This window comes from Chrysochloris asiatica, unplaced genomic scaffold, assembly GCF_000296735.1.
Source record: "Chrysochloris asiatica unplaced genomic scaffold, ChrAsi1.0 scaffold00015, whole genome shotgun sequence".
Lineage (NCBI taxonomy): Eukaryota > Metazoa > Chordata > Mammalia > Afrosoricida > Chrysochloridae > Chrysochloris > Chrysochloris asiatica.
The window spans coordinates 14,164,064-14,176,859 of NW_006408533.1; the positions used below are offsets into that span (position 1 = coordinate 14,164,064).

The 12,796-nt window shown below is 35.1% G+C and overlaps 1 protein-coding gene across 1 annotated transcript in view; it reads right to left on the minus strand.

Annotated features, from left to right (window-relative positions):
- CCDC178 (coiled-coil domain containing 178) overlaps positions 1-12,796 on the minus strand; it is a 585,948-nt gene that overhangs the window by 528,116 nt on the left and 45,036 nt on the right. Inside the window, exons 6-7 of the mRNA XM_006835132.1 lie at positions 3,632-3,852; positions 482-624 (exon numbers count right to left, since the gene is read on the minus strand). Of these exons, the coding sequence (XP_006835195.1) occupies positions 482-624; positions 3,632-3,852 (364 nt within the window). The remainder of the gene's footprint in view (positions 1-481; positions 625-3,631; positions 3,853-12,796) is intronic.

Genomic DNA, 12,796 nt, shown 5'->3' on the forward strand with positions numbered 1-12,796 from the left:
ATGGACTGCCAAAAGAACCAATAGATCTGTTTTGGAAGAAGTGCAACCAGAGTGCTCCTTGGAGGCCAGGATGGCTAAGCTCCATCTCTCATACTTTGGACATATTGTCAGGAGGGAACAGTCACTGGAGAAGGATGTCATGCTGGGTAAGATGGAGGGTCAGAGATCAGGTGGTGCAGGGATGAAAAGGTAGAAAAAATGAGAAATTTTTGTTTGGAAATATATTTTTTTAATTAGTATTTGTTTCATAAAAGGAACATTTTAAAATGCTGTAAGTATCATTAGAGAAGCCCTAGTGGCACTATAGAATAGGAACTAGATCGCTAACCACAAGATCAGAGGTTCAAATCCCCCAATAACTGCAGCATTAAGATGAGGCTGTCTCTTCCCATAAAGATTTATGCATGTAGTGTGACTATGAGTAGGAATTAACTCGATGGCAGTGGGTGGATTGTAAGTACCATTTGTTAATAATTCTTACTTATACATTTCCAAGCTTAATTCACCATTTCTAATATCTCTATCCATTTCTGATTTAATTTGCTCAGCCTTCAAGTTGGCATTTTGGCAGCTTTCTTTTACTTCCTCAAGTTCTTCATGGACACGATTGTATAGTTCCATTACCTAGAAAAGAAAAGATATTCTTACTAATATGTGCACTTAGTATCTAATTATAAAGAATCAGACAAGAGAAAGAAACGTGGGGTGGTACATTAGTTATTGGCTGCTGCTGTCACAGAAATACCACAAGTGAATGACTTGAATGACCATAAATTAAGTTTCTCACAGCTTAGGAGGCAAAAGTCCAATTTCAGGGCACCTGCCTTACTGGAAGGCTTCCTCTTTTAGTTGACTCTGGGGAATGTCCTTGTTTCTTTTCAGCTTCTTTCCCTCAGTTCCTTGGTGATCTTCAAGCGATATGACATCTATATTTCTGTTGTGTGCTTCCTTGCTTCAGTTCCTACGCTACTCATTTTATAGCACATAGGTGATTGGTTTAAGACAGACTCTACATTGGTGTGACCTCATTAACTCAACAAAGAAAACTTTATTCCCAATGGGATTACAACCAAATGTATGTTGCTATTGTTGTTGTTAGATATCCTCCAGTTTACTGCTAGTCATAGTGACTTTATGCACAACAGAATGAAACACAGAGTCACCCTCAGAGCTGTTATGCCTGTGCCCACTGCTGTGCCAATGTGTCAATCCATCTGATTGGGGTCTTCATTTTTCAACTGACCTCTACTTTCCCATGAATGATGACCTTTTCCAGGGACTCATAACTCCTTATAACATGTCCAAAATAAATGAGACAAAGTATTTCACAATTCTTACTTCTAATGGGCATTCTGACTGTATTTTTTCCAAGACAGATATATTTGTGCTTCTGGCAGTCCATGATGCGTTCAATATTCTTTGCTAACACCATAATTAAAATGCATCAATTCTTCTTCACGCTTCCTTATTTATTGTCCAGAATTCACATGCATATAAGGTGATTGAATTATCATGGCTTGGATCAGGGGCACCTTAGTCCTTAAAGTAACATATTTGCTCTTTAACGCTTTAAAAAGATCTTGTGCAGCAGATTTGCTCAGTGCAATAAGTCCTTTGATTTCTTGATTGTTGCTTCCATGAGCATTGATTTTGGTTCCAAGTAAAATGAAATCCTTCACAACTTCAAATTTTTCTCTGTTTATCATACTGTTTTTCATGGGTCCAATTGTGAGGATTTTTGTTTTCTTTACATTGGGATGTAATCTATATTGAAGGCTGTATTCTTTGTTCTTCATCAATAAGTGCTTCAAGTCTTCTTCATTTTCAGCAAGCAAGATAGTTGCAATCTAAATTGCTAAAGAAATAATTTGCTATGAGTAAGTCATTGGTCTTGCACAATTATATTATTTTATGGTCTCCAGCATCATTTCTATAAACCAGGTCATATTTTCCAGCTAGTGATCGTTGCTCTGTTTCCAGTTTCCACATTCCAGTCACCAACAACTACCAATGCATCTGGAATGCATGTTTGAACAATTTCAGATGGAAGAATCTGATAAAATTCATTTGTGCATCATTGGCTTTAGTGGTTTGTGTGTAAATTTGCATAATAATCTTATAATTGATCTTGTTTGTAAGCATATGGATATCATTCTACCACAGGCAACATAGTACCTCAAGACAGATCTTGAAAGGTTGAAATGTACTTTAGGGTAATTAATATAACATCATTCCTCTTCAATTTGTCTTTCTCAATGTAGTAAACCATATGACTATTCAATTTTAAAAAGACCAATGCCAGTTCATTTCAGCTTACTAATACTTAGGATATCAATCTTTATGCATCCCACTTCATTTTTTTTATGACTTTCTATTTTTTTATATTTGTATTTTGTACATCCCACGCTTCAAGTGTTAATGGATATTGGTAACTATAACTTCTCATTTTGAATCATGACTCATCAGCCAAAGAAGGTCCCCAAAGCTTTGCTCTATCCACATCATTAAGGTCTAATCTACTTTGAGGAGGCAGCTCTTCCTCCTTCATATTTTGATTGGCTTCCAACCTGAAGAACTGATCTTCTGGAGCTATATCAGATAGTTCTATGAAAAAACACATATGATACATGACCATAGGGATATTGTATATAGAAAATAAAACCCACTATCAGCCTTGGAAACCCTGTACAGGGTTGCTATGAATCAGAACTGACTCCATGGCACATCATGATCATGACGATCATAAATGCAGGTTTATGTCTTTCCTCCTAGTTATCTTTGTTTAGAATCACCTCTGAAATCTGTTTGGCATCATAGCCCGCAAGCAAGCTCTGCAAGTTTCCACTGAGAGATGGGTTGTTGTTTTTGTTGCGTGCATGGAGTCGGTTCTGACTCATAGAGACCCTATGCAGTGTTTCCAAGGCAGTAACTCTTTACGGGAGCAGAAAGCCTCATCTTTTTCCTGCGGAACAGCTGGTAGTTTTGAACTGCTGACCCTGAGGTTAGCAGCCCAATTCCTAACCACTACGCTACCAGAGCTCCTTGAGAGATGAGTAGTGGCTGCATAAAACATATATTGACCAAGAACCAAACCCATATCCCACATACAGCTGAGAATTCTACCACTGGGGCACTAATGCCTCCTATAGCTAGTGCTACCTCATTGTTCTTGAGTCTGTTCTGACTCATAGCAACCTTATAGAACTGAGCAGAAAAGGCCTAAGAATCTACTTCTGAAATCAGCGCAGCAAACCCTATGTATCACAAGGGTGTGATGTATAACCAGATGTAATGATGGCTCAGGGCTAGCAGTGTTTCATGTGCATAACATGAGTTGGGGGCTGACCTGATGGCAGCAAGAACAATAGCAACAGTAGAATGACTGCACACAATTCAATCAATTACAGGAGGGATTTTTAATAAAAATCCAATCACTTCACTTGTTATAGGTGTGTTCAGTTTTTCTATTTTTTCTTGAATCAATAGATAGTGTACAGTTTTATGATTTATTGGGAAAATAAGTAGCAGATCAGTTTTCAACAAAAAATAAAACCTTTAAATATACTAATGTTTATTGTTGATATATTATTGCATTACTTTGCAACATTTTGTGAATTATATATCCATTTACCTCATTTTTTTTTAAGTAACAATCCCTCAAGGCATCAAGTTCCTGGTTTTGCTTTGAGTCCAGTAGAGGAGCATGTTCATCCATATAATCTATGTCTGCTTGAACCGTTGAATTTGCTTCTTCTAACTTTGTCTTTTGCAACTCTAAATGTTCTTGTTGATGAACTTTATTTGAAATATGCCATTGCAATTCTATAATATCCCTCAAATAGGTCTCATGTTCTAAGAAAAGAAGAAAACAAAAGCCTGTCCGATTTTAAAGCATAAACACCCATAAGGAAATTTAAAATTGGTAACAAATATGAAATATTTTATTTTCAGAAATTACTTATCTTTAAGTCTCACTAAAACTACAATATGACTTTACCCTGCATTGTAAAAGATGTTTCTGTCTACATTCATCATGAAAAATATGAAAATAATGTTTTAAGAGTTAATCATTGTTCCAGGATAAGACTAATTTAATAGAATCAATGTATTCTTAACTGGACTATGTATACTGGTTGTGTTTGAGTCCATTATGACTTACGGTAACCTAGTGTGTTATAGACTAAAGTGTTGCGTTTGGTCATCTTAGTTGTAATATTTACAGAAGCAGAACATCATGCTTTTCTTCCACTGGAGGGGTCTGAGCCAACTATCAAATTTTATGCATTACACCAAAGAATTGGATTACGTATATCCATTCTGTAAAACATCTCTGAAGTGAGAAAAATTATAATAGGAAAGGACTTCCTTGAAAATTATGCAGAAATGAAAAGATGAAATAAGAGTTACAAATGTCAGAATGAAAAAGACAAAAATGACTATGACTTTCTGATCGGAACAAATCTATATCCAAACATACAAAAGAATCAACAGAAAATTATTGTAATTGATAATGTAGCTCATATAATATTAATATACAAAATAAACATATTTCTATATAAATAAAGAATATACAGACATCAGAATAACCTCGCTCACAAAACTATAAATAAAACAAAATAAATGCATAAATTTAACAATAAACCCATCATGAGCATGCAAGGCCTATAGGAAGAAAAAGAAAAAAAAAAAAAAAGCTAGAAAACAACACAAATTGGATTGAATAAGTGTATAAAAATGTTTTCTTCTGTATAAAAATCTTTGAAATTTTAAACATGAAAAATCTTTTCAATTTATTTATGAATTTAAGTCTCCATCAGAGAATCAGTACAATTTTAGAAAGATAAACATATTTTATCATTATATTAACTAAGTTCCAACTGTTAAGCCACCACCATTTGTTTATCAGCCTGTCTTACTGTGGTGGTGTGTTGCAGTGAGGTTGTAAGCTATGACATCAGTATTGTAAACATCAGCAGGGTACCCATGGCAAAAGGTTTCAGTGGAGCATACAGAATAACACAGACAAGAAAGAAGACGCATACTAGGTCTGAGTGGTTAGCCACTGAAAACCTTATGAATAGTAATGAGACACTGTAAGATAGCACCAGAATATAGAATATTGAAACATGATGAAGAGTACCATAACAGTCTATGATACAGTCCCAGAAGATGAGCCCCTCAGGTTTGAAGGCACAAAATACGAACTGGAGAAGATCTGCCTTCTAAATTAGAGTTGACTGTGATCACATGAAAGGAGTTAAGCCTTAAGAACCTTCATTTTCTGATGATGCACAGCTCAAAATAAAGAGAAATAGCTGTAAATACCCATTAATAATCAGAACATGGGATGTACAAAGTACAACTCTAGGAAAACTTTCAATGTACATGAGAACAAAAAAACTAAGGCTTGAGTCAGGCACACCTTAATCCCCAAACTGACATCTTTGCTCTTGAACACTTTACTTTAAAGAGGTCTTGTGCAGCAGATTTGTCTAATGCAATACATCTTTTGATTTCTTGATTGCAGTTTCCATGAGTGTTAATTGTTGGACTCAGCAAAATGAAGTCTTGGACAACTGCAAATTTTTCTAAATTTATCTAGGGATTATTTATTCGTCCATTGGAGAGGATTTTTCTTTTCTTTACACTGAAGTGCAGGTCTGAATGAAGATCAAGATCTTTGATCTTCATCAGTATTTTAAGTCTTCTTCACTTGCAGTAAGCAAAGTTGTATCATCTGCATATCACAGGTTGTTAATGAGTCTTCCTCCAATCCTGAGGCCACGCTTTTCTTCATAGAACACAGCTTCTCAGATTATTTGCACAGCATATAGGTTGAATAAGTATGGTGAAAGAAAACAGCCCTGTTGCACACCTTTCATAATTTTATACCATTCAGTGTTCCCATGGTCTGTTTAAACAACTGCCTCTTGGCCCATGTACAGATTCCTCATTAGCACAATTAAGTGTTCCAAAATACTCATACTTCGTAATGTTGTCCATAGAGTGTCATGATCCACACAATCGAAGGCCTTTGCATAGCCAATAAAGCACAGGTAAATATCTTTCTGATATTCTCTGCTTTCAGCCCAGATCCATTGGACATCAGCAATGATATCACCCATTCCACATCCTCTTCTGAATCTGGCTTGAAACTCTGGAAGTCCTCTGTCAATGTATGGTTGCCGCCGTTTCTGTATTACCTTTAGTAAAACTTTACTTGCATGGGATATTAAAAATACTGTCTGATGATTTCTGAATTCCATTGGGTAACCTCTCTTTGGAGTGGGTAAACATACAAATCTCCTCCAATTGGTTGGCCAGATAGTTTTCTTCCAAATTATTTGGAAATGTTGAAGATAGTAGACCTATGATTATCCTACATTGCCACATTAAGAGTACAACATAAAATGTACAAAGCATGAATCTAGGAAAATTAGAAGTTGTTAAGATAAATTGAAATTCATAATGAATAGTATCCTACACATTAGTGGGCTGAAATAGATTGGTATTGACCATTTTAATTCTACAATCATGTGGTTTACTATACTGGGAACATCAAGAGAAATGGCATTGCATTTCATCATGCAATGGGGTCTGTGATAGGATGGCATTCTTACACATACAAGGAAGATATAAAACTAATATGCAAAATTACACTCCAAACATTAAAGCAGAGATGGTGAAATAGAAAAATTCTACCAACTTCTTCAGTCAGAAATTGATCAGACATGTAATCAAGATGTACTAAAAATTGTTGGTGATTGGAATGCAAAAGTTGGAAATACAGAGGAAGGATCTGTAGTTGGAAACTATGCTCCCACTGATAAAGATGATGCTGTAGATCAAATGAAAGATTTTCAAGACCAACTGCTTATTCATAGTAAATACCATTCTTAACATAAAAAGCTGACTATACACATGAACCTCAGTTAGATAGAATAGACAGAAATCAAATTGACTACATCTGTGGGATGAGACAATGGTAAAGCTCAGTGTCACAGGCAAAACAAGGCAAGGGACAGGCTGTGAAGAAGGCCATCAATTGCTCATATGCAATTTCAGACTAAAATTGAAGAAAATTAAAATAACTAACCAAAGTTTAAATGTGACCTTGAATATATCCCACCTGAATTTAGAGATCATCTCAAGAACAGATTTGATGCTTTAGACCAGAAGAGTTGTGGTATGACATCAAAATCATAATATAGGAAGAAAACAAAAGGTCATCTAAAAGATAGGAGAGAGAAAAAGACCAAAATGGATATCAGAACACCCACAGTACTTTACACAACAATATGGACTGCCAGAAAAACAAACCTGTCTTGAATAAAGTACAGACAGAATGCTTCTTAGAAGCCAGGATAATGATACTTCATCTCTCATACTTTGGACATGTTATCAGAAGTAACCAGTCCCTGGAGAAGGACATCATGCATGGGAATATGGAAGCTCAGTAAAAAAAAAGAGTAAAATCTTCAATGAGATGACTTGGCACATTAGCAGTAGCAATGGGGTTAAGTGTAGCAGTAATTGTGAAGATGGTCAGTGCTGGGTAGTGTTTTATTGTGCATAGAGTCGCTATGAGTCAGAACTTAGTTGATGACAACTAAAAGCAACTGCACTCTTGAAATGTGCCTTCCAACATTAAACAATATCCTGGTGCTATTCATAATGTCTTCATCTTCCTTATCTAATAATGTTCCATTGTATTCATAGAGTTTTGTTGGCTAAACATTCAGAACTAGACTTCCTCTATCTACTTTTTCCTAGTCTGTCTTGAAACTGTCCGTCATGGATGACCCTGCTGGTATTTAAAGTACCAGTTTCATAGCTTCCAACAGCACAGCATTATGCAGCCACCTCAGTAAGGCAAACTGACAGATAAGTTGTGGCACTATTGTCCTAATATATATTTAATAATATATTTGGGGGTAAAGGTGTTTATTATTGAGTGAAAATACTTCTTTAGAAGTTATATAAATATTTCAATTATCTATTTGTTCTTCAAGCCACTTTATATGAATTTATCCATTTAATCGATGTTTCAGTAACACTGTAAGAAACTTGTTCTATATAACTTCATTATTGTTAATGACTGCTGGGTCTCTATTTCTGTCCTAATGTCATTCCTTATCTGGTTTATTTCCATAGTCTCTGGTTCCTTTGGTTTTATTTTTAATTCATCTTTCTGTAGGTTTTCTTTCACACTCTTTTTCTCATTACTCTTTTTTTAATGAGCCAATATTCAATTTTGCATCTCTCCCAAATTATGTATTTCTTTATTATTTTATCACTTTTTTCTTGTTTTCTCTTTATTTTCCTTTGATCTTTTTAAATTCTAAAGCCATAAATTTGATTACTTATGACTCATTCTTTTTGATATAGCAAAATCTATTGCTTTCTCTTTAAGTAACAAGTCAGCTTTTTCTCAAACAAGTGAAAATAATTTTAATGACTATTTTAAGTAACATTTCTAAATATTTTCCAATTAATTAAATATGTACCATCAGTTTTAGCACTCTCACTTTCTCATTCTTTAGCTTCACTAATTACACAAAATCATTTTATTTTTTAGAGAACCCATCTATTGTCTTGTTAAATACTGTCTTTGTCAGCTCCCTCAGTGCCTGCTCATTCTATACTCCATGCTTTCAAATCTTTCCTTCAGATTTTCCTCATTTTGTATTGCTGGAATGTATTCAATGTAATTTCTTAAAGTTTTAAGTTAGTTTTTCCTTACTGAGTCTAATCTCTAAGAAACTGTTTAACCAACATGGAGCTGTTCATTTCAAGTAATATATTTATAATTTCTAGTAGTTGTATTTTTTACAATTTTTCAATTTTGTTTTATATGCATATAATTTTTTAATTCTTGCTTTTACTTCCAAATCTTTTTTTTTTTTTAATTTCCTGAAACATATATGCATATATACTTTATAATCTCAAATGTAATCCGGTAAAACTTTTTAGTCAGAATCTGTTCTCTATTTCTATTGCTCCCACTCATTGAACCTGGATCTTTGTGTGTTTTGATTTATTTGATATTAAGTGTCTCCTTTTCCTAATATTTTCCTTAGTGCTGACACTAAAGTTTCAGTCTTCCAAAAAATTGTTTCTCTGTTCCTGCTAATAGTTGCCTTTAGTACCAACCCATGAAACATTTTAATGACATTCTCTACTTAACCATTTCAGACCTCACAGGTAACAGGAATTTGAGCGATAAATTTATTTTATATCAGTTCATTAAGAATGCTGTTTTTGTTGTAGATCTGTTGTTTTCCCCTACACTGGATAAGTGAAATGGGAAAGTGTCTTCATTGTTCAATCTAGAAGGATGATTTACTTTTTGTTGTTGTTAAGTGCCATGGAGTCAGTTCTCACCCACAGCAACTCTATATAGGGTTTCTGAGGAGTGGCTGTTGAGTTTGAACCATCTAATTTGTGGTTCAAACCAACCTTGTAGAGGAGTACTTATTCTACAGTGCCACACCCACTTTTATGCTGAGGATGGGATCTTAACTTTGTGTCACTGTCTGTAATTTGATTTGTTACTTTTAGTGAGTCATCGTATCCTGTACCCAAGAGATATACTAAAAAGGGAATGCAAAAGCACCAAGGTTTGAGGAACTGATTCAGTGCTAAATCTGGGATTGATGCCTACTTAGTTACAAAAATTACCATTTCAGAAATGAAACATTGACCTCTTTGCATTTGTTACTGTATTCACAGGTTTTATGGATATTTTTAATGATTTTTAAAATGAAAACAGGTAATCTAAACTTGACACTGATGAAAAACAAACCCTGAAATAATTGATTTCTTTATTAAATTATAGTTATAGATATCAAGACTTCATTCTCAATAATTCAAAGAAAAAAACAGCCAGAAAAATCATTAAGGATGTAGAGGACTTGAAAAGCACTACTAATCAACTTGTCCTAGTATTTATAGAACACTCATTCAAATCAGGATGCAAATTATTTTCAACTACACACAAAAATTATGTAGGCTAAAAGATATGCTATACAGTCCTGGTGTGGTGCTGTAGGATAAGCACTGGCCTGCTAACTATAAGGTCAGCAGTTCAAACCCACAATTCACTCCTTGGAAACCCTATACAAGGTCACTATCGGAACTAACTAAATGATGTCACTTAAAAACAAAAACAACAGATAATTTAAAAATTCTACATAAATTTAACATAATGGAAACTGTTTAAAGAATGTATTAATAGCAAACAATATAGAACAAGAAATCAACAACAGAAAAAAATTAGTGAAAATCACAGATTTAACAACAACTTCTAAATAAACAACAGTTCCAACAAGAAATCACAAGGAACACTAGCGCCCATTTTTAACTAAACAAAAATGAACTTATAAGAAATTTTATTAACTGAAATTTATACAGTTCTTAGAGTTCATAGTTTTTAAATACCTATCTTGGTGTGGCACTGAGGGTTAATGAGTTAGATGGCAAAATCCGTTTGAACTGCAAGGTAGGTGGTTCCAGCTCACCAGGTGAGCCTCAGAAACTGTATACATGGTCGCTATGGGTTGGAACCAAGTCGAAGGCATTTAAAAACAACATATTAGGGAAAAAATGAATATATCAAGTAAATAATCTAATCTTGAACTTCATGAGACTAACTTTAATAGGCTAAATTATTCTCAAAATAATCTGGAAAGCAAAATCAGAGCATTATGTTGTTAAAGCAGAAAACAAAAACTAATCTTGTTAAAGCAGAAAAATATTTTTAAAAATTGACTTTTTGAAAAGGTCAATAAAATTGACAAACCATTAGCTGGACTGAACAAGAATAATAGAGAAATTACAACTTATCAAAGTCAAGGTTGAAAGAGGTGCCATCACTACTGCCACTATAGAAATTAAAATAATTAAAAGAGAATATTTATGTCAACAAATCAGACAATGAAAATGAAATGAAGAAATTTCTAGAAAGATACAATTGTCAACAAGAGTCCAAGTGTGGTGCTGTGGGTTACAGTGCCAGATTGCAAAACCCGTTGAACTGCAAGTTTGTCAGTTCAAACTTGCCCAGTGAAACAGGCTTCTTGAGGAGTCTTTGTAAGTATATAAGTATGTAAGTATACAAGACCATAGGTGGAATCCTGATCCCCATTCTGGCCCAAAGTATGGTGAGATCCGGGAACTCCTGAGCCCATGGACAAGGTCATAGCCACAGAGGACTATCGCTGAGAATGAAGTGTCCAGCTGATGAGGTGAAGGGAGATGCACAAGAATACCCAAACCTGCAGATAGTACCCATTTGACCTAGCTTCAATGGCTGGATGGTCAGAATTCAACTAGAGGAAGATCAAAAAAAAATTTTTTTTAAATAAACAAGTATAAATCTCTACAATTTGATGAACTTGACCTATACGCATGTATGTAGTAGCTTAAAATACCAAGCAAGAGGGAAGGAATCTTTATAGCAATAATCATTTCCCATCCCCTCTGTACAAAGGGTTGATAGGGATGGGCAACTTAGACATTGGCTACCTAAAATGAGGTACAATAAAGACTAGAAGTGACTGGCTTACAAATTTTCATGAGGGAACTTAGTTTCAGAGTGTGTGGGGGAAGGCAGAATCCCCACTGAGTGGTTTTCATCCTGTCTAGACAGGTCTGGTGAAAGGAAATGGGGATACCACTCTTTTGATTCAATAGTATGTAATTGTTATTATGACTAATTGCGATTGTCGCAACTGTAAAGATAGAAGCAAAAGGGGGCCAGTGGGTGATTTTACAGTCCAGGAATGGAGGACCGTGGGACTATCAAGGGAGACGAGCAGGAGCAGAGTGTGGGATCCTATCCAGAGAAGTGGCAAAGCCAGAGATGGAGGCAGAGATGATGACAGGGAGAAATAGAGCAGCTGAGGACTCTAGACATGAAGGGAGAGGGGCTGTGTGCTGGTGGCTGGTGGGGGCAGGGAGCACGTGGAAGGACATGCTTCCAAGGTGTGCCCTTTGGTTGTTTGAATGACTGTAGATTCCTGAGTGCTTTGGTGTACATCCAAAAAGAAAAAACAACCACAACAGAGGGAATTGAAGCAAATACTGCTGAATGATGATGCATAGAGGGGATTGTAATCATTGAAATGAAACAAAAAATGATAGGATGATTGTAAGACTGATGTTCTCCCTTGTAAGCTATCACTCAATTTACAATAAAAACATTAAAAAATAATAATAAAAATTCAGAGCTGTGCGATTTGCCTCCTCTTCCTAATAGGAAACTTTGCATGAAAGCATTAATGTAGATTAGGGGAAAACAGAGTATTTATAGAAGCAGGTACAATGAGAGGAATAGGGGTGTCTGAGTCACCAGGATCTTTGTGCTTTCAGATGTAGATTGGGCCCAAAATAATATGTGTATCCTTTTATTTTACCAAGAAACAGTGCTGTACGCAGATTTTTAAAACAGAACTTTGATATAATTGATTTCTTCCCTGCTTTCATAGTTGATATAATAATATAAAATCATTAGAGATACAATTAGTATTTATTAATTGATAGGTTTGTGTTGTTGTTGCTAAGTGCCATTGGGTTACTTCTGACTCAGAGAGACCCTGTAGAGGATTTTTGAGGAGAGGATGGTGGGATCGACCTGCTGGCTTTGTGGTTAGCAGTCCAGTGTCTATCAAATAGAGCCACACCAGGACCATATATTACTCAATTAATGACTGAATTCTTATTACTAGCCATTTTTTCTGATTGTTGTTGTTAAATACCATCAGGTTGGTTTTAATCCATAGCAACCTTGTATAGT